Below are 22,405 nucleotides of genomic sequence, written 5' to 3'. Positions count from 1 at the left end.
TAATCTTGACAACAACTACTGCTGTAAAATGTGCAGGCGTTCCTAACTGGATACATGCCAGTCACACAAAGAAGATAACATGTCCAACTGATGAGGAACTTGAAGTTTCCGGCATAACAAATACAGAAAGGGAAGTCTCAGGGCTAGAAAACAGCCAAGAAGAAACTGAGACTGTAGGAGAGCCCACTGAGAACATCCTCATCCCTCAAACAGTGAATGAGTTCGAGAGAGGTGACAGAGTGCCTATCTCAGTAGAGGCGGCAGGAGAAGTAAGTCAAGGAGAGGTTCTCCCATAAGTAGACGGATACGGGTTAGAACTCGAACCCGTTACAGATCAAGAAGAAAAAGAAGAAGGGGAAATAATAGAAGGAGATCAGTGTGTACCAGCATCCCCTGAGCCAGTTGCTGGTCCATCAAGTAAGAACACCATATTACAAGAGGAGAGTGCTGTCCAGTGCACTGAAAAAACAAATCGGAAAAAGACGCAAAAGGGTGATAAACTGGCCAGAGAAACCAGTTTTAAGAATAAGAAGTATACCAGGTGAAACAATAACAGAAGAGACTGATACATCCCGAGTGGAAGATCTAAGTGAAGGAGAACTGCAAGGTGAGCGCAGATTGAAAAGAAAGAGAGTCGCAAACAGAAGATATACAGGTCCTGAATGGGCGTATGCTACAACATCTGAATGGCAACAAGAATTCCTAGCATTCTGTTTTGATCGAGAAGTACCGGGTCAATACTACAGTACCTGAAATTAACCCAAAGAACAGACTTTGTTAAATTCGAGAAAGAGACTTATAAATTACAGGATGTGACATTAGAACCTGATTTGACTTTGTGAAACCTGATTGTGACAAGCTGCTAACCTGATTTGACAAAGGGGTCCTGGAGCGAGTGAAAACGCTGTAAATACACGCAGAGAGCAAGAAAAAAAAAAAAAGAGTTCTATATCATCCTCGAGTTGATTATTATTCTGCTATCTGATTCTATACAGACATGGCTTACAATAGAGGTAGTAACAAGAAAAGTAAGGTGTGTGGTTGGTTAAGTCTTATAATAGGTATTGTGTGTGCAATAATAATTGTGGGAGTGATTGTGGGAATGCTGTGGTTAGATAAAAAGACTATTAACGCTCCTTCAAAACCTGAAACTACAACACTAACACCGTGGGAGAGGTTTGAACAGGATGCAAGACATTTGCATGAGGGAACTAATTCAAAAGGGGAACTTTCTACTAATGTCTTCTATCGCTTGCTAAATGAGTATGTCGAGACAATGGATGCGAAAGACTGTTATGTGTGCACCAAGATTCCTTCATCTGTGCAAGAAGGGGTTACCTACCATAGCCTTCCTCTAACATACGGGATTAGCTGTAGTTTGCTACTAACCAGATTCTATAATCAAGAGCATGTACAATACTTCTATCATACTGGATGATGTGTTTTCCTTTGTGCCTGTGATTGAGTTCTTGAACAAGTTAGCTAAAGAGCATGACATAAAAATAGTTAGAGGTTTCTTCGAACCAACGCTTACATTTGGAACTGCTTATGCACATCGCAACAATCTGACCTGTTTGCTGTCACCTGTAGAGAAAAGTTTCTTAGATCACACTGATGATAGACGCAAAGCATTAAAAGAAAGATTAGAAAAAGGATTAGAAAAACGTACATATGCAAATGACTATGCTTACACCGCAATCAAAACGCAAGGCAAATTAGCTATAGATGCATTACATGTAGGTAGGCTTTGTATATATAGGCCACAATCTGAGCAAGACAATTTGTTTGTGGGAACGAGTGAATGTAGACATGTGTTTTTGTTTCAGAGTAAATGGACATTTATGTTGAATGGACAGGATCCAGCGATCCCTGGGATCTATTATATTTGTGGACTTAATGCTTATTATCGTCTCCCTAAGGGATGTTATGGGGCATGTTATTTGGGAATAGTTTTCCCAAAGATTTACCAGATTGATGATTTGAAACAAATACCTAAAATGTCTGAATTACAACATGCTAGACAAAAACGAGAATCAGTGGCTGCTGTCATTGGTGATATAGTTGGAGCTATAATTCCTTCAGTAGGGGTTATCTTGAATTCCATGAAAATCTAAAAGTTGTCTACTATTGTGGATTACATGCTGACAACTTTTACAGGAGCTATACTCCTGATGGATACTGAACTTGCTGCAGAAAGAGCCATGACTCTTCAAAATTGGCTTGCTTTAGACATTCTTTTAGCAAAGAATGGAGGGGTCTGCAAGATGCTCAACGAGCGTCATTGTTGCTCATTCATTCCAGATAACAGTAAAAAGATTAGAGGTATGCTTACTAACCTAACTAGAGATAGTGCAGATTTTAAGGATTTGAAGGAACTTGGAGTGTGGGAGAAATTCGGAAAAGGAGTTGCTAGAGTGGGAGCTGGTTTACAAATATTTGTAACGGGGTACTTGCAAAAATACTAGGGGGTCTATTAATTGTTCTGGCTTGTCTATTAGGATTATGGGGGGCATGCAAAATTAATGATAAAATTAAAAGAAATTGGACTAAAAGAACCAGGAGAAATGAAGAAAGTGAAAGAGAGAAAATGTTCAATGAAATTTGGGAAAGCTCACATAAGGGACAAGGGGCCAGATGTACGAAAAAAGCAATTTGCGACTTGCAAATTGCGAGTCCCTGCGACTCGCAATTTGCAAGTCGCAAATTGATATGCAGTACGGTGTCTCAGACACCGACTGCAACTCGCAATGGGGTCGCAATGACCCACCTCATGAATATTCATGAAGTGGGTCGCAAATTGCGGCCCCATTGCGAGTATGGGCACTCGCTAACATGGAGGCCTGCTGACGTCAGCAGGCCTCCATGTTAGCGACCTGCTTGTCAATAAAGCAGGTTTTTTTTTTTGAAGTGTAGCCCGTTTTCCCTAAGGGAAAACGAGCTGCACTACAAAAAAAAACGAAACCTTTAGTTTCGGATTTTTCAGGGCAGGGAGTGGACTGAAGAGTCACTGGACTGTGGGGGTCACTTGGACAGAGTCGCTGGATTCGAGGGACCTCGCTCGTCGTGCTGAGAGGAGACCCAAGGGACCGGTAATGCAGCTTTTTGGTGCCTGCGGTTGCAGGGGGAAGATTCCGTCGACCCACGGGAGATTTCTTCGGAGCTTCTGGTGCAGAGAGGAGGCAGACTACCCCCACAGCATGCACAAGCAGGAAAACAGTCGAGAAGGCGGCAGGATCAGCGTTACAGAGTTGCAGTAGTCATCTTTGCTACTATGTTGCAGGTTTGCAGGCTTCCAGCGCGGTCAGCAGTCGATTCCTTGGCAGAAGGTGAAGAGAGAGATGCAGAGGAACTCGGATGAGCTCTTGCATTCGTTATCTAAAGTTTCCCCAGAGACAGAGACCCTAAATAGCCAGAAAAGAGGGTTTGGCTACCTAGGAGAGAGGATAGGCTACTAACACCTGAAGGAGCCTATCAGAAGGAGTCTCTGACGTCACCTGGTGGCACTGGCCACTCAGAGCAGTCCAGTGTGCCAGCAGCACCTCTGTTTCCAAGATGGCAGAGGTCTGGAGCACACTGGAGGAGCTCTGGACACCTCTCAGGGGAGGTGCAGGGGAGTGGTCACTCCCCTTTCCTTTGTCCAGTTTCGCGCCAGAGCAGGGGCTAAGGGGTCCCTGAACCGGTGTAGACTGGCTTATGCAGAATTGGGCACATCTGTGCCCAAGAAAGCATTTCCAGAGGCTGGGGGAGGCTACTCCTCCCCTGCCTTCACACCATTTTCCAAAGGGAGAGGGTGTGACACCCTCTCTCAGAGGAAGTCCTTTGTTCTGCCATCCTAGGACAAGCCTGGCTTGACCCCAGGGGGGCAGAAACCTGTCTGAGGGGTTGGCAGCAGCTGCAGTGAAACCCCAGGAAAGGCAGTTTGGCAGTACCAGGGTCTGTGCTACAGACCACTGGGATCATGGAATTGTCCCAATAATGCCAGGATGGCATAGAGGGGGCCATTCCATGATCTTAGACATGTTACATGGCCATATTCGGAGTTACCATTGTGAAGCTACATATAGGTAGTGACCTATATGTAGTGCACGTGTGTAATGGTGTCCCCGCACTCACAAAGTTCAGGGAATTGGCCCTGAACAATGTGGGGGCACCTTGGCTAGTGCCAGGGTGCCCTCACACTTAGTAACTTTGCACCTAACCTTTACCAGGTAAAGGTTAGACATATAGGTGACTTATAAGTTACTTAAGTGCAGTGTAAAATGGCTGTGAAATAACGTGGACGTTATTTCACTCAGGCTGCAGTGGCAGGCCTGTGTAAGAATTGTCAGAGCTCCCTATGGGTGGCAAAAGAAATGCTGCAGCCCATAGGGATCTCCTGGAACCGCAATACCCTGGGTACCTCAGTACCATATACTAGGGAATTATAAGGGTGTTCCAGAAAGCCAATGTAAATTGGTAAAATTGGTCACTAGCCTGTTAGTGACAATTTGAAAGAAATGAGAGAGCATAACCACTGAGGTTCTGATTAGCAGAGCCTCAGTGAGACAGTTAGGCACCACACAGGGAACACATACATATAGGCCACAAACTTATGAGCACTGGGGTCCTGACTAGCAGGGTCCCAGTGACACATAACAAACATACTTAAAACATAGGGTTTTCACTATGAGCAGTGGGCCCTGGCTAGCAGGATCCCAGTGAGACAGTGAAAACACCCTGACATACACTCACAAACAGGCCAAAAGTGGGGGTAACAAGGCTAGAAAGAGGCTACTTTCTCACACAACCCCCCCCCACACGAAGGACAATAAGGCTAACCTTGGCCAGTTGAGACTTTATTGTCTAAGTGGTGATAAGTAGAGAGTAGCTCTGCAATAGACTGGTTACTCCCTTTATCATCCACTATATGGTTACTTCCCTGTGGGGATGTAAACCACCCTGTTTGAAGTTTTTTAGCTAAGCAACAATGTGAAGATGTATTTTCAGAGTTTCTATCAGTAAGTTTTAGTTTAGAGCAGTGGGAATTGTCCACTGAACCTATTTGTAGTGATGGAAATGCCAGACAGGGATGCTGTCTCAGAAAAGCCATAGCTGGGCAAAAACTTTGTCCATATGGCTGGAAGAGAGAACAGGGATGCTGTTTCTCTTGAGTTGGAGCAGGGCAGGGATGCTGTCCTATGAGCTCCACACTAGGGCAGGGATGCTGTCCTAAGTGTTGTGAGGCAGTGCAGAGTTTCTGCACTAAAGTTTCTCTGGGAGGGTTGGAGGGATGCTCCATGTTAACTAAAATGGTGCTCTTTTTCTCACCAATGTTAGTTATCCCACAGAGAGGTACTTCTACCTCAGGGAGTCCAGCTTTGCCAGCTGATGATTCCCTTGGAACAGGTGCCACCCCAGGAGAGGTTTCTCCCACCACAGGAATGGTATCCTGAATGGTAGGGTGGTTAGGGGATACTGTGATACCCTTTTTACCTGTTGATGGAGAGGGATCCTGAGTTTTCAGGCCTTCTCTCCTTTGCTTTTTCATTTCAGTAGAAATGAGAGGGAACAATTCCTCAGGGATGCCCAGCATGGCTGCATGGGCATAAAACTCTACATCAGCCCAACCTGAGGCCTCTAGGTCATTACCTAAGAGACAGTCTACAGGTAAGCTAGGTGATACCACCACCTGCTTAGGGCCAGTAACTCCACCCCAACTAAACTGAATTATAGCTAAGGGAAGAAACTTAGTGGAGTTATGGACATCAATAATTTTATACTGTTGTCCAATGATGTGTTGTTCAGGAGCCACTAGGTTTTCAGTCACCAAAGTGATACTGGCACCTGTGTCCCTGTGGGCCAAGGCCTCAACACCATTTATTGAAACTGTCTGCCTGTACTTATCCATTGTAAGGGGACAAGCAGCCAGTGTGGCAAGGCCAATGCCACTAGGTGTGACAGAAACTGTCTTGGGAGTGATTACCCCAGTTTCTACTATGGACCCATAAGTGAACCCAACTACACCCTTAACTTGACTGTTGCCAGCAGTCCCACCACTAGTACCACTACTGCTAGGGGCACTAGAGCTTGATGTATTAGTGGTGGTAGGCTCAGGGGGTTTACCTGGACAGGACTTATCCCCTGGCCTATGGCCTCTATTTTTACACACAAAGCACCAAGGCTTTTTAAATTGTGTAGGTTGAGAAGAAGAGGAAGAATTTGTTTTATCCCCACCCCCTGAAGAGTGTTTAAGATTTGAAGTGGGATCTTTGGTTTTACCCTTATCCCCATGCTTATCTTGAGATTTTTCACCATCTTTCTTCTTATTGTTCTCCTTGTCACCACCTGTATGAACTTTTCTGTTCACCCTTGTTCTGACCCATTTGTCTGCCTTCTTTCCCAATTCTTGGGGAGAGGTCAGATCAGAGTCCACCAAGTACTGGTGCAACAAATCAGACACACAATTATTAAGAATATGCTCTCTCAGGATCAAGTTATACAGGCTGTCATAATCAGTAACTTTTCTGCCATGTAACCACCCCTCCAAGGCCTTCACTGAATGGTCAATAAAATCAACCCAGTCTTGTGAAGACTCCTTTTTGGTCTTTCTGAACTTTATCCTGTATTGTTCAGTGGTTAAGCCATAACCATCCAGGAGTGCATTCTTAAGACCTTGGAAATTATTGGCATCATTTTCTTTCACAGTAAGGAGCCTATCCCTACCTTTTCCACTAAATGATAGCCATAGGATAGCAGCCCACTGCCTTTGAGGGACATCCTGTACAACACAGGCCCTCTCAAGTGCAGCAAACCACTTGTTAATGTCATCCCCCTCCTTATAAGGGGGAACTATCTTGTGCAGATTCCTGGAATCATGCTCTTTTGCAGGATGACTATGGGGAATACTGCTGCTGCCACCATGGGTTTCTAAACCCAACTTCTGTCTTTCCTTCTCTAGTTCAAAAGACTGTCTATCCAAATCCAGCTGTTGCTTTTAAAGCTTCAGTCTGGTTTGTTCCACCCTCAACTGATTGAGTTCCCTCTCTAACATTCTGTCATTAGGGTTGGTGGGAGGGCCATTCCTAGATACAGAGGTGTGATGGGAATGAACAGAAGGAGACCTGTCCCTTACAGAAGTCACCCTAACAGCTTGGCTAACAGAAACATCACTACCAGTATGGTGAGAATAAATGCTTTTGCTATGATGTGAGACAACACTATTTGTATGGTGTGGCTCTCCATCATTACCAACTATGCTAGACTGTCTAGTAATGGGCAGGCTAGGAAGTTTCTTTCCTGAATCTTTTCCTGGGGGAGTCCCTGGATCAGATTGGGAACCATTAGCTACTTTTTCTACAGATGGGGCACTTCTAGCCTTATCCTGTTCTCTAAGCATGTTAAGTAACAGTTCCAAGGAAGGATTCTTCCCTACACTCAAACCTCTCTCTATGCAGAGACTCCTTGCTCCTTTCCAGCTAAGGTGATCATATGCAAGTTTGGACAGATCAACATTTTGGCCTGTGCCAGACATTTTTAGAGAGAGTTAAAGTGATAGAAAAAGAGAAAAAAGTTTGTCAGAGCTTTTAGAAAGACAGAGAAAAAAACTTTTAAAACTTTTTAGAACTTTTTAGAAAGTTAGAAGTACTTTTCAGCACTTAGAAAAGAGTGAAAAGAGGAAATGCAAAACTTTTTGGCTATGTGTATATACACTGACCTTGTTTTGTATATTTTTCTCTTATGAAAAGTACAATGACAAGAGTGGTAAGTAGTCTCAAAGCACTTATCCCACCACTGCACAACCAATGTAGGAGGCTGGACTGGCTTGTAGTGAGTACCAAGGGGTACTTGCACCTTGCACCAGGCCCAGTTATCCCTTATTAGTGTATAGGGTGTCTAGCAGCTTAGGCTGATAGATAATGGTAGCTTAGCAGAGCAGCTTAGGCTGAACTAGGAGACATGTGAAGCTACTACAGTACCACTTAGTGTCATATGCACAATATCATAAGAAAACACAATACACAGTTATACTAAAAATAAAGGTACTTTATTTTTATGACAATATGCCAAAGTATCTTAGAGTGTACCCTCAGTGAGAGGATAGGAAATATACACAAGATATATATACACAATAGCAAAAATATGCAGTATAGTCTTAGAAAACAGTGCAAACAATGTATAGTTACAATAGGATGCAATGGGGAAACATAGGGATAGGGGCAACACAAACCATATACTCCAAAAGTGGAATGCGAACCACGAATGGACCCCAAACCTATGTGACCTTGTAGAGGGTCGCTGGGACTATCAGAAAATAGTGAGAGTTCGAAAAATAACCCTCCCCAAGACCCTGAAAAGTGAGTGCAAAGTGCACCAAAGTTCCCCTAAGGACAAAGAAGTCCTGTTAGAGGAATAATGCAGGAAAGACACAAACCAACAATGCAACAACGCTGGATTTCCAATCTGGGGTACCTGTGGAACAAGGGGACCAAGTCCAAAAGTCACAAGCAAGTCGGAGATGGGCAGATGCCCAGGAAATGCCAGCTGCGGGTGCAAAGAAGCTTCCACTGGACAGAAGAAGCTGCGGTTTCTGCAGGAACGCAAAGGGCTAGAGACTTCCCCTTTGAAGGACGGATCCCTCTCGCCTTGTAGAGTCGTGCAGAAGTGTTTTCCCGCCGAAAGAACGCCAACAAGCCTTGCTAGCTGCAAATCATGAGTTTAGCGTTTTTGGACCCTGCTGCGGCCCAGGAGGGACCAGGAGGTCGCAAATTGGACCAGGAGAGAGAGGGGACGTCGAGCAAGACAAGGAGCCCTCTCAGCAGCAGGTAGCTCCCGGAGAAGTGCCAGAAACAGGCACTACGAGGATGCGTGAAACGGTGCTCACCCGAAGTCGCACAAAGGAGTCCCACGTCGCCGGAGACCAACTTAGAAAGTCGTGCAATGCAGGTTAGAGTGCCGTGGACCCAGGCTTGGCTGTGCACAAAGGATTTCCGCCGGAAGTGCACAGGGGCCGGAGTAGCTGCAAAAGTCGCGGTTCCCAGCAATGCAGCCCAGCGAGGTGAGGCAAGGACTTACCTCCACCAAACTTGGACTGAAGAGTCACTGGACTGTGGGGGTCACTTGGACAGAGTCGCTGGATTCGAGGGACCTCGCTCGTCGTGCTGAGAGGAGACCCAAGGGACCGGTAATGCAGCTTTTTGGTGCCTGCGGTTGCAGGGGGAAGATTCCGTCGACCCACGGGAGATTTCTTCTGAGCTTCTGGTGCAGAGAGGAGGCAGACTACCCCCACAGCATGCACAAGCAGGAAAACAGTCGAGAAGGCGGCAGGATCAGCGTTACAGAGTTGCAGTAGTCGTCTTTGCTACTATGTTGCAGGTTTGCAGGCTACCAGCGCGGTCAGCAGTCGATTCCTTGGCAGAAGGTGAAGAGAGAGATGCAGAGGAACTCGGATGAGCTCTTGCATTCGTTATCTAAAGTTTCCCCAGAGACAGAGACCCTAAATAGCCAGAAAAGAGGGTTTGGCTACCTAGGAGAGAGGATAGGCTACTAACACCTGAAGGAGCCTATCAGAAGGAGTCTCTGACGTCACCTGGTGGCACTGGCCACTCAGAGCAGTCCAGTGTGCCAGCAGCACCTCTGTTTCCAAGATGGCAGAGGTCTGGAGCACACTGGAGGAGCTCTGGACACCTCCCAGGGGAGGTGCAGGTCAGGGGAGTGGTCACTCCCCTTTCCTTTGTCCAGTTTCGCGCCAGAGCAGGGGCTAAGGGGTCCCTGAACCGGTGTAGACTGGCTTATGCAGAATTGGGCACATCTGTGCCCAAGAAAGCATTTCCAGAGGCTGGGGGAGGCTACTCCTCCCCTGCCTTCACACCATTTTCCAAAGGGAGAGGGTGTGACACCCTCTCTCAGAGGAAGTCCTTTATTCTGCCATCCTGGGACAAGCCTGGCTTGACCCCAGGGGGGCAGAAACCTGTCTGAGGGGTTGGCAGCAGCAGCAGCTGCAGTGAAACCCCAGGAAAGGCAGTTTGGCAGTACCAGGGTCTGTGCTACAGACCACTGGGATCATGGAATTGTCCCAATAATGCCAGGATGGCATAGAGGGGGCCATTCCATGATCTTAGACATGTTACATGGCCATATTCGGAGTTACCATTGTGAAGCTACATATAGGTAGTGACCTATATGTAGTGCACGCATGTAATGGTGTCCCCGCACTCACAAAGTTCAGGGAATTGGCCCTGAACAATGTGGGGGCACCTTGGCTAGTGCCAGGGTGCCCTCACACTAAGTAACTTTGCACCTAACCTTTACCAGGTAAAGGTTAGACATATAGGTGACTTATAAGTTACTTAAGTGCAGTGTAAAATGGCTGTGAAATAACGTGGACGTTATTTCACTCAGGCTGCAGTGGCAGGCCTGTGTAAGAATTGTCAGAGCTCCCTATGGGTGGCAAAAGAAATGCTGCAGCCCATAGGGATCTCCTGGAACCCCAATACCCTGGGTACCTCAGTACCATATACTAGGGAATTATAAGGGTGTTCCAGAAAGCCAATGTAAATTGGTAAAATTGGTCACTAGCCTGTTAGTGACAATTTGAAAGAAATGAGAGAGCATAACCACTGAGGTTCTGATTAGCAGAGCCTCAGTGAGACAGTTAGGCACCACACAGGGAACACATACATATAGGCCACAAACTTATGAGCACTGGGGTCCTGACTAGCAGGGTCCCAGTGACACATAACAAACATACTGAAAACATAGGGTTTTCACTATGAGCACTGGGCCCTGGCTAGCAGGATCGGAGTGAGACAGTGAAAACACCCTGACATACACTCACAAACAGGCCAAAAGTGGGGGTAACAAGGCTAGAAAGAGGCTACTTTCTCACATGTATGCCTGCTTTTTTCGTGCTATAAGTATGGCTCCATTGTGCATTGCTAGAGTCTGGGTTAGCAATGTGTCCCCTAAAATGGACAAATGGGGGGTATTGATGTGCCGTAACCACAAGGTGAAAGGTGCGGTTTCCCAAGCTAAATGAGGTAATCGGTTGATGCAATTACGCAATATTCGAGGACCATTGACTTTCAATCATTGTGATGGCACTGTTTTCGTCTGTACAAAAAAATACCAGTTGTTGATGAAATAGTTAACATGTTCGACTGCATCGCCCACGCATGTTGTTAAATAATATTTAAATATTTAAACGGTGATTGAAGTCCATATATTGTCATTTATATTTATACATGTATTTTCTTCATTGTCATTAAAAAGGTAGTGTGGGTAAATGTTAGCGATATTAAGCTAAATACACTAGCTAGCTAAGGGGGGATTATCTGTACTGTTGGCTATTTTTATGTTTTGAATCTCAAACACCACAAATAAAATTATTATGTATGAGTCAAGGGCCATGTTAATGTAGAGAAATCGATTTGCATTCAAATTAGTTAAAATATAGGCACACTGCCAAGTAAGTTATGTTACCACGTTTACCTCCTTAAACGATTTTGAATTTAGTGATCTAGATTCTCTTTGCTTCTTTTATTTGTTTTAAATGGTCTGGATAAAGTGTAGAGTTTTTCTTCCAAATGTGTTGTCTGCTGTTTTAACTGAGTGTTGTTTCATTCATTGATGCTCTGTTAATGTTTTAAATGTATATAATCACCAAGGTTGAAATATTTATTTTTACATTTCTACTAATGCACTTTAATTTTTAGTATGTTACTATTGTTTGCAAGAGAATTTTATAATATATGTGCTTTATGTTTTTACCATCTCGAATAAACATCAATTGATTGACTTTGTGAGGAATGGTTATCACGGAAGTTCACAAATGTCACTCGCGGATAAGTAGACAAACATTAAAAAGAGCGCAGATTCTCATGTTTGCATCTTTTCGTATTGGGAATACCAATATGCCAATATATATCCTCCTTAAAAATCTTCCTAGACAAAAACTCACTTGCACCATATCAGCCTGGGTGCATGTGAAAGAAGTTCACACTTTGTAACTTTACGATCACATTAGGTGCGATCCATGAACACTGGTTCAGTATGATTATTTCTACTACTTATACGTTGATATGATTGTTATGCTCACAAACACTGAAATTCCGAGAAAAATAAGGTACTTTGTAGGCTGTTTTTAGGAATTTGACCTGACTGCTCTCGTAATGTATAGGTCATCTCTGTGAACAGCTCGTGCTCAATTTACACAGCTGCACAGATCGGTACAATATTAGTAAGTCTTGTCGTGATAACGAAATAAACAAAAAACAGCAAGGTTATATTTTTCTATACTTTGCTCTTTCAGGACGCAGCCTCTGAAAGCTGGAAGATGAAAGCGCCTATACCACACTTGATCCTCTTGTATTTTTCTCTAGCTCAGAGTTTGAAGGTTGTAACTAAAAGGGGATCAGGTAAGCACATATTTTGCGTTTTTATTTGAGCTGCATTATGCTGTTCTATGTTAATGCTAATGCGGGAAACCTCGAATACCTTATGGATGACAAAATACGTTTATTTTACCGCTAGATGTTACTTCCCTTCTGTGATTTGAATGCTTTCAGAAAGCGCATTAGGCAAACGTTGGTTACATGAGTATTTCCTTGTCATCAGCTTTTCTTCATGCAGAATACCCGGAACTGTTCCTCAACGTAACATTGTTCCAAAGGAAAAATAGCCCAGCTTTTAGCACAATGTGAAAACTCGTATTGTTTTTGATCAAGCATTTGTGTTTTCTCGTATGCGTTTCGTTTTAAGGTAAAGTGATGTTTCTCTGTATGAACCTCCTTACCTCTTTCAGCCTACCTCTATCTCAAACTCTATCTCTCTCTATCAAGTGCCCTTTTAAGGATTTTGAGACCCTGGTCAAGACATATTTCTGCAGTTTTAGTATGATAGTTGTTCTGACAACTTAATGTATGATTTAAAGGGTTTTGGCACATGTGCTTGAGTTATCAGAAATTGCATAATAAAATTGAAAGTAACCGTGAAAAGAAGGCCTGAAGAAATATTTTTCCTGGACCCCCAAAAAGGCATAAGATGAATCTGGATTTATTTGGGAGAAATGTGCCCATTTATACTTTACTCGAATGATTAAAAGCCCGTAATAGATTTGGTACCATGCAAATGTAGTGAAACGGGGGATGACATTTTTCTAACACAGCAAGTTCTGCAAAATAATGCGCCATCGCTTTAGAGTATTGCTTGATATATAGTTAAACATTGTGTTGTAATCGTTTAAAACTGGCAGCAAATTAATTCAACAGCACTGTATTGTATTGCATTTCTTAATTTTTCTGATTATTTCGTCATTTCTGCCAATTAAACCACCGTAAAAATACAACCAAAACCCCATAAGTTAATTAACAGTAAGAGCTATAAGTTAGATACAATTTATGAAATAATTCTTGAGCAGTATAAACTTTGAAATATGTCATATACATCAGTAATTTACAGTGCCGGGTTCATCATTCATACTCATAAACTGCAATGTAACATACGCATGTGAATGGCATCTATGAGATTATTACTTCTATTTACTCCTAATTCTGGTCCTGTTTCAGCTGTTTCGTGGCCTTGGGACTTAAAACAGTTTTAAAAAAAATCTCACTTTAGGGTCTTAAATCTGTTAAGTACTTTATTTTAAAAAAAATGCCGGAGTGAGCCAGCTCAGTTATGTCACAGACATTGAAGCTGAATTTTCTGAGTAGGTTGTTATCTCATTTAAAAAAAAATAATGATTTAAGAAGAATGCAGCGTTGTAAATTGAAATCTGGGTAGCAGCAGATTAAGTGCAATATGGATCCCGATTTATAATTGCAGAAACTGCAGCGAAGATGGATGTTGCAAAGTTCTTCCATTTCTGTCTTTAATCGTTAATAAACATGGCCATGTATCTTGTACATAATATTGAATTTCTGCAGTACCTCCTTATTATTGCGTTTTACTAGTACAGTGCAATGTGTTAAGCGTTTGCACAACACACACAACACATGTGACACACTATCCCCACCACAAAGGAAACACATGAAGTTATATAAAAATAAACTGTATTGTACACAACATTATTAGACCAAACACAACATGTCAGTAATACCCTGCTACCTAAGCGGTTGTCAGAACATTTCACAGTATGGTTACTCTGCAAAAACTAGCAGTAGTCACATCTAACACACAGGTTACTCATTATTCTGCAGCATAAGCAGTAGTCAGGAAACACATACTATAGGAATGCACTTGTCATACCATCATCATAAATGCCCATGCCAGGAACATTAGAAAACACATGGCAAGTCATAGAAACATATTATCTTCAATGTATGGGTCATAGAAAAGCGCAGATCCCAATTGCCCTGCCATCATCACTGAAACCATGCATGGCTTGGAGAATTCCCATATGGCAGATCACCATTATCCCCCAAAACTGCTCATCTTGTCATCAGCCTATTTCTAAAGGTGCTCCAGACATGCACCTGAGCTTATATCACAGATAGGGTGTTAAGCCCCAGCCTTACGCGTGAAGCACCAGAGCTCCTGGGTTCCTTTTATCTTTCATAGGTTATCGTCCCAATCACTGCCAGACAGAAGACAGACAAAACTCCTTGCAGTTCGGAGGGGTCCTACGCGCATGACGAGATCACAGGCCAGCTATCCGCATACACGTGGGATGTCTGCTTACTCTGGTGGCGCCTCCGTGAGCCGCATCTGCTTCTCTATACCGCATCCGTAGCCCTTCTAAGCTCAATGACGCGCAGCCCCCCGCCCATTCGGCCGGCCCCAGATTCCGGCACCTCACTCCCAGGCGAGCCGGAGGTCCAGGATCCTCTTGGGCCCTTCACCGGCAAGAGTTCACAGCCCCTTTGCCTCCTGGCGAGGTGCTCAGAGGGTGGCCCGGGCGGCGCAGTGACTTCAGCCTAGAAGCAGGTTCTGATGGTGCCCCGGGGGCACTGCTGTAAGCGCTCCTGTCCCCCAGGGGTATTAAATCCAGAGGACGCTCATTCCGGCCTTCCCTTTGCCGTGCCCCTGGGGAACCTCACAGAGCAAGTAAGGGCTGTGCGCCAATTTCACCGCCTGCTCGGATCGTGGCAGTGCTAGTTTCTTCAGGGAGACACAAAGGCAGTGCTCTTGGAGCGCAATGCAGGCAGTATATAGAGCGCTACTCCACATGCTCCAGTGGGTAATGGACATTGCTCCTCATGCACTTTAGAGGCTAATGGAAAAGCACTTAGGCTCCAGCGCAGGGGCTTCACCAGCCAGCGCTGTCCTCATACTGGGGAGCCAAGGGTTGTAGGAGGCTGGCCTGGTTTGTAGTCGATACCAAAGGTACTTACACCTTATACCAGGTCCAGTTATCCCTTATTAGTGTAATGTAGTCAGTGTCTAGAAGCCAGGCTGTCTAGAGCAGTGGTTCCCAGCCTTTTGACTTCTGTGGACCCCCACTTTATCAATAATGGAACTCAGGGACCCCCACTGAATCATCATTGGAATCCGGAGACCCCCACTGAGTCATTACTGGAGACAGGAGACCTAATTTTTCAATATTTGTTAATATTTTTTAATTTTGTAAGCAGTCGCGGACCCCCTGAAAAGGCTTTGCAGACCCCCAGGGGTCCCCGGACCACAGGTTGGGAATCACTGGTCTAGAGGTAGCTGTAGGACGAGCAGCCAAGGCAGAACTAGGAGACAGGCAAAGCTCTTGCAATACCACTGTAGTCACACACTACTTACACACATGAAAGACAATACTCAATGTTACAAAAATAAAGTTACTTTATTTTAGTCACACAATGCCAAAAATACTTTGTAGGCTTTACTCCCTTAGGAGGTAAGTAAATCAAACAATACATACACTAGTAACCAGAAACAGGAGAGTACACAGTAGGAAAACAGTGCAAATAGTGAAAATCACAGTAGGTTGCAATGGGCCTAGGGGGAACACAAATTATATACTAAAATAGTGAAATGCGAAAGTCGGTTTCCCACCCAGGCAAGTGTAGTGTGTAGAGGGGCGCTTGGAGTGTAAGAAAACACCAAAGGTAAGTAATGTACCCCATCCCAGAGCCCAGGAAAGCAGGAGTAAAACACAGCAAGTTTCCTAAAACACACTAGAAGTCATGATAGAAGATAATGAAAGAACCAGAAGAGACTGCAAGACACCAACAATGGATTCTTGGACATGAAGACCTGTGGAAGAAGGGGACCAAGTCCAAGAACCACTGAAGAGTCTAGGGAGAACAGTAGCCCCTGTTAACCCAGGTGAAGCTGCAAAAGTGGAGCCACCGGTGAGAAGTCAATGTCAGTATTGCACCAAAGAAGACAGATGTGGGTTCCTGGTTGGTGCAGAATATGTTCCACGCCGGATGGATAAATGCAGTCTGGTTTGCGTTGCTGGATTCCGCCAACAAGCCTTGGCACATGGAAAGCTCGCCGTTAGCGGAAAATGGCGCTGCCCGGGACCAGGAGGGACCCGTGGCCTCTACCCAGGAGGGGGAGACAGAGAGGGCTGTCAGCAACTCAGAGAGCCCTCAGAAGACCAGGCAGCGCGCACAGGAGCCCCACAGCATGGGGACAAAGAAGGTGCAAATGGAGGCCCATGCAGCACAACACAAAGGATTCCCACGCCGCCAGAGAACCACTCTGGAAACTGTGCGTCACAGGATGGAGTGCTGGGGTCTAAGCTGTGCTGTGCATGAAGAACTTCTTGGAAGATTGCACACAGTCCTTAACAACTGCAAGTCACGCAGTGCACGGGGGTACTGTCTTGCGTGGGGAGGCATACCCTTACCTCCATCAAAGTTGGACAGCTGGACAGTGGAACTACAGGAGCCACTTTAGTCTACCACCCGTGTTGCTGGATCGAAGCCTGTCATCTGGAGAAGTGGTCTATACCACCGTCGTTGCTGCAGAGAGGTGCCTGCTAAAGCAGGGAAGTGACTCCGTCACTCCACAGGAGATTCCTTCGGTTCTTCTGGTGCAGGCTGAAGCACAGCAGTCCTCGGAGGATGCACGACCTGGAAACTGTTGCAGTTGCTGGCAGGAATTGAAGATACAATTTGCAGACGTCATCCTAGCTTCTTTGTTGCAGTTTTGTAGAGTTCCTGGAGCAGTCAGCGATTGATCCGACGATTCCTGCTGGAGACTTGCAATCCGAATCTGAAGAAACACCCAGAGGAGAGACCCTAAATAGACCTGAGAGGGGGATTGGTCACCTAACTAGGTAAGAACCTATCAGGAAGGGTCTCTGACATCACCTGCTGGCACTGGCCACTCAGATGCTCCCAGAGTGCCCCACCCACTTGGAATCCAAGATGGCAAAACCCAGGGACCCCCTGGAGGAGCTCTGGGCACCACCCATGGGGTGGTGATGGACAGAGGAGTGGTCACTCCCCTCTCCTTTGTCCAGTTTCATGCCAGAGCAGGGACTGGGGGTCCCTGAACCGGTGTAGACTGAGTTATGCAAGTAGGGCACCATCTGTGCCCTTCAAAACGTTTCCAGAGGCTCTGGGAGGATACCCCTCCTATGCCTGTAACACCTATTTCCAAAGGGAGAGGATGTAACACCCCTCTCCTGAAGGAAATGCATTGTTCTGCCTTCCTGGGATTGAGCTGCTCAAGCCCCAGGAGGGGTGAAGCCTATCTGTGAGGTAGCAGCAGCTGGGGCTGCAGTGAAAACATCAGTATTGGGGTACAATTCCGAGTTGTTAGACACCTTACATTGGCCATATTCGGAGTTACCATTGTGAAGCTGTGCTTAGATGTACATAGATATTGACCTATGTGCAGTGCACACTTAAAATGGTGTCCCCACACTCATGAAGTCTGGGAAAATGGGTCTGGACAACGTGGGGGCACCTCTGCTAATGCAGGGGTGCCCTCACACACAGGTACTTTGCACCCGGCTATCAGGGTATGAAAGTTTGATGTATAGGTGACTTATAAGTGACCTGGTGCAGTGAAAATGGCTGTGAAATAGGGCATGCACTATTTCACACAGGCTGCAATGGCAGTCCTGAAGAAGCCTTTGTATGGTCTCCTTATGGGTGGCAAAAGAAATGCTGCAGTCTATAAGGATCCCCTAGAACCCCAATGCTCTGGGTACCTAGGTATCATGTACTAGAGACTTATAATGGGCGGCCAGTATGCCAGTTTGGAGTGATATACTTGGTTGCCAGTATGTAAATACAAATTTGGAACCAGAGAGATCGTAAGCACTGGAGTTATGGTTACCAGGACTCTAGCAACACTGTTAAGCATACTGACAAAAACAGTGTAACAGACTGACAAGTAGGCCACAACCCATGAGCACTGGGGTCCTGGCTAGCAGGATCCCAGTGACACAGTTAAAACACACTGACAAACACTGACAAAAAGGCCAAAAATAGGGGTAACCATGCTAGAAAGAGGCTACTTTCTCACAAGGGTTACTGGGGTACAGGGGCCAGAGGACCCAGCCCATGTGGGACACAAGTGGTGAACAAGGATGGTAGGGCCCAGCAGCAGGCCAGCACAAAGGAGGTGCAGTCAGGCAGTTCCTTCTAGTGATTCAGCAAGTCACAGATCAGCACCGCAGCAGCTTTTCAAGTGGTTACTGGTGAGTCCCTCCAGTAGCATTGTGTGTCCTCTTACAAGCATGTTAGGAGTCCAGAGTGTCTCCAAATGGTGGGGAAAAATCCCCTGTACTCATACTCAGTGTTGGAAAGGTTTAACAAAGAGGGGGAGAGGAGGTTCCAACCAGTTACAGCTGGTTCTGGGAGTGCCCCCTCTCTCCTCCAGCAGTGGCTCCAAATATCAGTTGGCAGTAAACAAGCCCTTTGTGTGAGGCCAGGGCACAGCCTTTACAGATGCAAGTGTGCCCCGCTTCCCCTTCTCTCAGCCCCAGAAGACCATTCAAAATGTAGATCATCTTTGTGACACCTCCACCCTCCCTGTGTACAGGCTGTCTGAAAAGTATGCACAAAGCCCAGCTGTCACTCTTCCCAGACATGGATTGGAGTCAAACTGCAAAAGACCAGAGTCATAAGCACAGAGAAATGCTCACTTTTTAGAAGTTGCATTTCTGTAATAGTAATAAAAAATTCACCTACACCAGTAAACAGCATTTGTCACTACCATTACAATCATACCAAACATGCCTATGCTACACTTCATAAATAATACAATACCCCCTAGACATAAGACAGGGCATTTCCAATGCAATCTTATGAGAAGGCAGCATTCACAGCAGTGAGAAACCAAATAGGCTGTTTGTCACTACCAGGACAGGCCACACAACCGGGCACATGCCCTGCCTTCTACAAATTCTACATACATGGCACCCTGCCCAAAGGGCTAGCTAGGACCTACCTTAGGGGTGACTTACATGTATTAAAAGGGGAGTTCTGGGCCTGGTAAGTAAATTTAGATGCCAGGTCCCTGTGGCAGAAAACTGCACACACATGCCCTGCGGTAGCAGGGCTGAGACAGGTTTGAAAGGCTACTTCTGTGGGTGGCACAAGCAGCGCTGCAGGCCCACTAGTAGCATTTAATTTACAGGCCCTGGGTATAGGGATACCACTGTACAAGGGACTTACAGGTAAATTAAATATGGCAATTAGGTATAAGACAAGGATACCAACTTTTAGAAGGGAGAGCACCTGCACTTTAGCACGTATCAGCAGGGATTAAGTGCTCAGAGTCCTAGAGCCAACAGCAAGAGGTCAGAAACAATAGGAGGAAGAAGGCAAAAAGTCTGGGAATGAACCTGCAAAAAGGGCCAGGTCCAACAGATACATTCAGTTTGAGAACAGCTAGACAAATACCTTTAACTTATTTGAATTGCAATTTAAAATCCTCTTTAATAGTAACTTTGGATTTTTACTTACTGTTTTGAAAATGCCACTTTTGGAAAGCTGGCATTTTCTTGTTTAAACCAAATGTGCTTTTCTGACTACATGACTGTTTGTGGCTTTCCCGTCGTGTGATGATTATTCCTCCCAGGCAGTTAAAAAGGACCCAGGTGTAGTCAAGTGTGCTCTTCTAATGAGCGCAATGGCCTTGGAGGTTGTTCCCAGCCCCGTCTTCAGCTTCAAATGGTAGCATGAGGGCTGTACTAGGCCCCTTCCTGACGTCAGAAGATACTTACCTTGTCACTGGCAAATGCAGCTAACACCTCTGCCTGCTTTCCCTTTGGTTCACTAGAGAGAGACTGGGTCCAACCCCAAGGGAAAGGGAATACCTTCCCATAACCAGTTTTAGTGTAAGACAAAGGGGTGACCACCACCTCCAGGCTTGCAAAGGGTTTAAAGGTAGCACTTTCAGAACCTGAAATCAGAACACTCCTAGATTGGAGAACATTCAGAAAAAGGACTGCCCTGCTGTATGAAAAAAGAGGACTAGACCACCTTCCTTTGAACCTTGGATCCCAGAAGTGACTCCAAGGGTCAGCCAACAGACCTCCAGTTTGAGCTACAGGGACACAACAAGCTTTGTGAGGCCTTTCCTGCTCTCTGGCTGACCAGAACCAAGTGGACATGACCTGGTTCTCTCTGCTGGCCTCTGTGGGAGTGAGTCCTGACCACCCAACTGCTGTCCCAAAGGTCCTGGCCCCTTGGCTGGAGTCAGACTCTATTCCTTCATGCCTAACTGAAGGTTTTATTGGATCCAATGCAGCTCAGTGCAGACTGACACATCGCCTTGTATCGCAGCACCTTGAAGCTCCTGATTGGTGGCTTCATCGGAGCTGATGCCAAAATGAGCAGGACATCCCAGGGTCTTGCATTGCAGCACTGCACAGACCCTGATCAGTGGCTTCACTGCATCTGACTCAGGACAACGCAAAGGCCTCACTTTGCAGCAGCCCTCACCTCCTGATTTGCAGCTTCATCATAGCAATACAGAGGCTTGCACCGCAGCCAACATGAGGGTAAAAGGTACAACTACTAGTGGGTTGCCCCGGTACTGTACCTGGCCCTTGCTCCATCGCAGTCGGCCTGAACTTATGTCTTTGTCTCAGTCCAGCATGACCAGATACCTGCAGTTGGAGTACCTCTCCTTTTGGTGCTATTTTAACCTTAAATGTAAAAACTCATATCTCCAGTTCTACTGATTGGATTTTTGTCATTTTAGTGTCATTATTTTTATTAAAATATTCTCTATTTCTCTAAATTAGTTTAGGGTCCTCATAATGTTCTGTTCTCACTTTATTTGTTTTCAGTATTGCATAAATACTCAAACAGTGTCCCCCAAGTTAAACTTGATTGCTTTTGTGCCAAGCTACCAGAGGGTTAAGTACATGTTTATTTAGTGACTTGTGTGGATCACCCTGAAAGAATTGTGATTATTATTTGAAGTGGATTCTCACAGCCTTCTACCTCTAATCCAATTTCCTACATACTGTGTTTAACTTAATTAATTTTTTTATTTAAGTTCATTCGGTCTAGAGTTCTGGACCATTTAAAATTACAAAGATAACACTCTTACGTAATAAATTAAATGTGTTAAAATTCATAATAACAATACATAGTGCTGATAAGACCAGTAACAATCGGAGAAATATAACTGTGAAATCCTCAAAACTGAGCTTTTGATCATAAATAAAATGCAATAAATAAGACATAGGTAAGATAATAATAATAATAAAAAAAGGAAAAAGCTGTGATAAAAACTTATGTCTATCATACCAATGTGTGCAGCTGTTTCTTTTCATAAAACCTGGCCTTCGCCAGTCCAAAAAAAACAGGTAAAATTCACTTCCAGATATAAAATATTTTGTCAAATAGCATGTCAAATTTCGAGTGCAGAAATATCTCCATAAACTTATACAATCTCTACTGGTCATATAAAGGGCTGCTAGTTTCTAATGAAATTCCTGAGAAAACTGCATGAAACATGAGGGAAAAAGGCATCAATAACAATTATGTCTTATTAAGTCTCCCTCTATGGGCTATTGCCAAACTAACTCAAATGCCCTTTGCTACAATAAACCTACGGCGGATGAACCAAGCCTCCGATAAATATTTGGTAACTGAAGTAGCTACCAGAGACGATGTATCATATGTACAGATTCTGGTGGCATTAGCTCTGTCCTGCAGTGATACATTTTTACAGAGGGAAATGATCCACCTCCCTCTGGGACTCTTGTACAAAGGGCAGAAAAATAGTATATGCTCTGTTGTTTCTTTACAATGTTTAACTTAAGTAATAGACAAATAAATTATTTTAAAATGGCTGCATAGTTCAAGCTTTTCTAGGTTTGTTGCTCTTGAGATTGCTAGTTTTTGCCTCTTTAAATTGAGTTTAATTTGAGTTCTGAAGAGATTTCATAAAAAATGTGGGGCCTTATTTACAAGCTGTTAGAGGCACACTGTGCCACCTGAGCGTCATTTTTTTTACGCTTAGGTGGCGAAATATACCAGTCCATATTTACAAGGCCACGCAAAGCCACCTTGCA

At 44.8% G+C, this 22,405-nt stretch overlaps 1 protein-coding gene across 1 annotated transcript in view; it reads left to right on the top strand.

The window, feature by feature from the left end:
* Window positions 1-22,405, top strand: part of LOC138249549 (interleukin-1 receptor accessory protein-like) — a 2,044,856-nt gene that overhangs the window by 389,773 nt on the left and 1,632,678 nt on the right. Inside the window, exon 2 of the mRNA XM_069203498.1 lies at window positions 12,287-12,392. Within this exon, the coding sequence (XP_069059599.1) occupies window positions 12,311-12,392 (82 nt within the window). The 5' untranslated portion in view covers window positions 12,287-12,310. The remainder of the gene's footprint in view (window positions 1-12,286; window positions 12,393-22,405) is intronic.

Source organism: Pleurodeles waltl, chromosome 8, assembly GCF_031143425.1.
Source record: "Pleurodeles waltl isolate 20211129_DDA chromosome 8, aPleWal1.hap1.20221129, whole genome shotgun sequence".
NCBI classification, from domain to species: domain Eukaryota; kingdom Metazoa; phylum Chordata; class Amphibia; order Caudata; family Salamandridae; genus Pleurodeles; species Pleurodeles waltl.
Note: the sequence above shows the minus strand (reverse complement) of the source record. Positions and strands in the feature narration are given on the sequence as shown.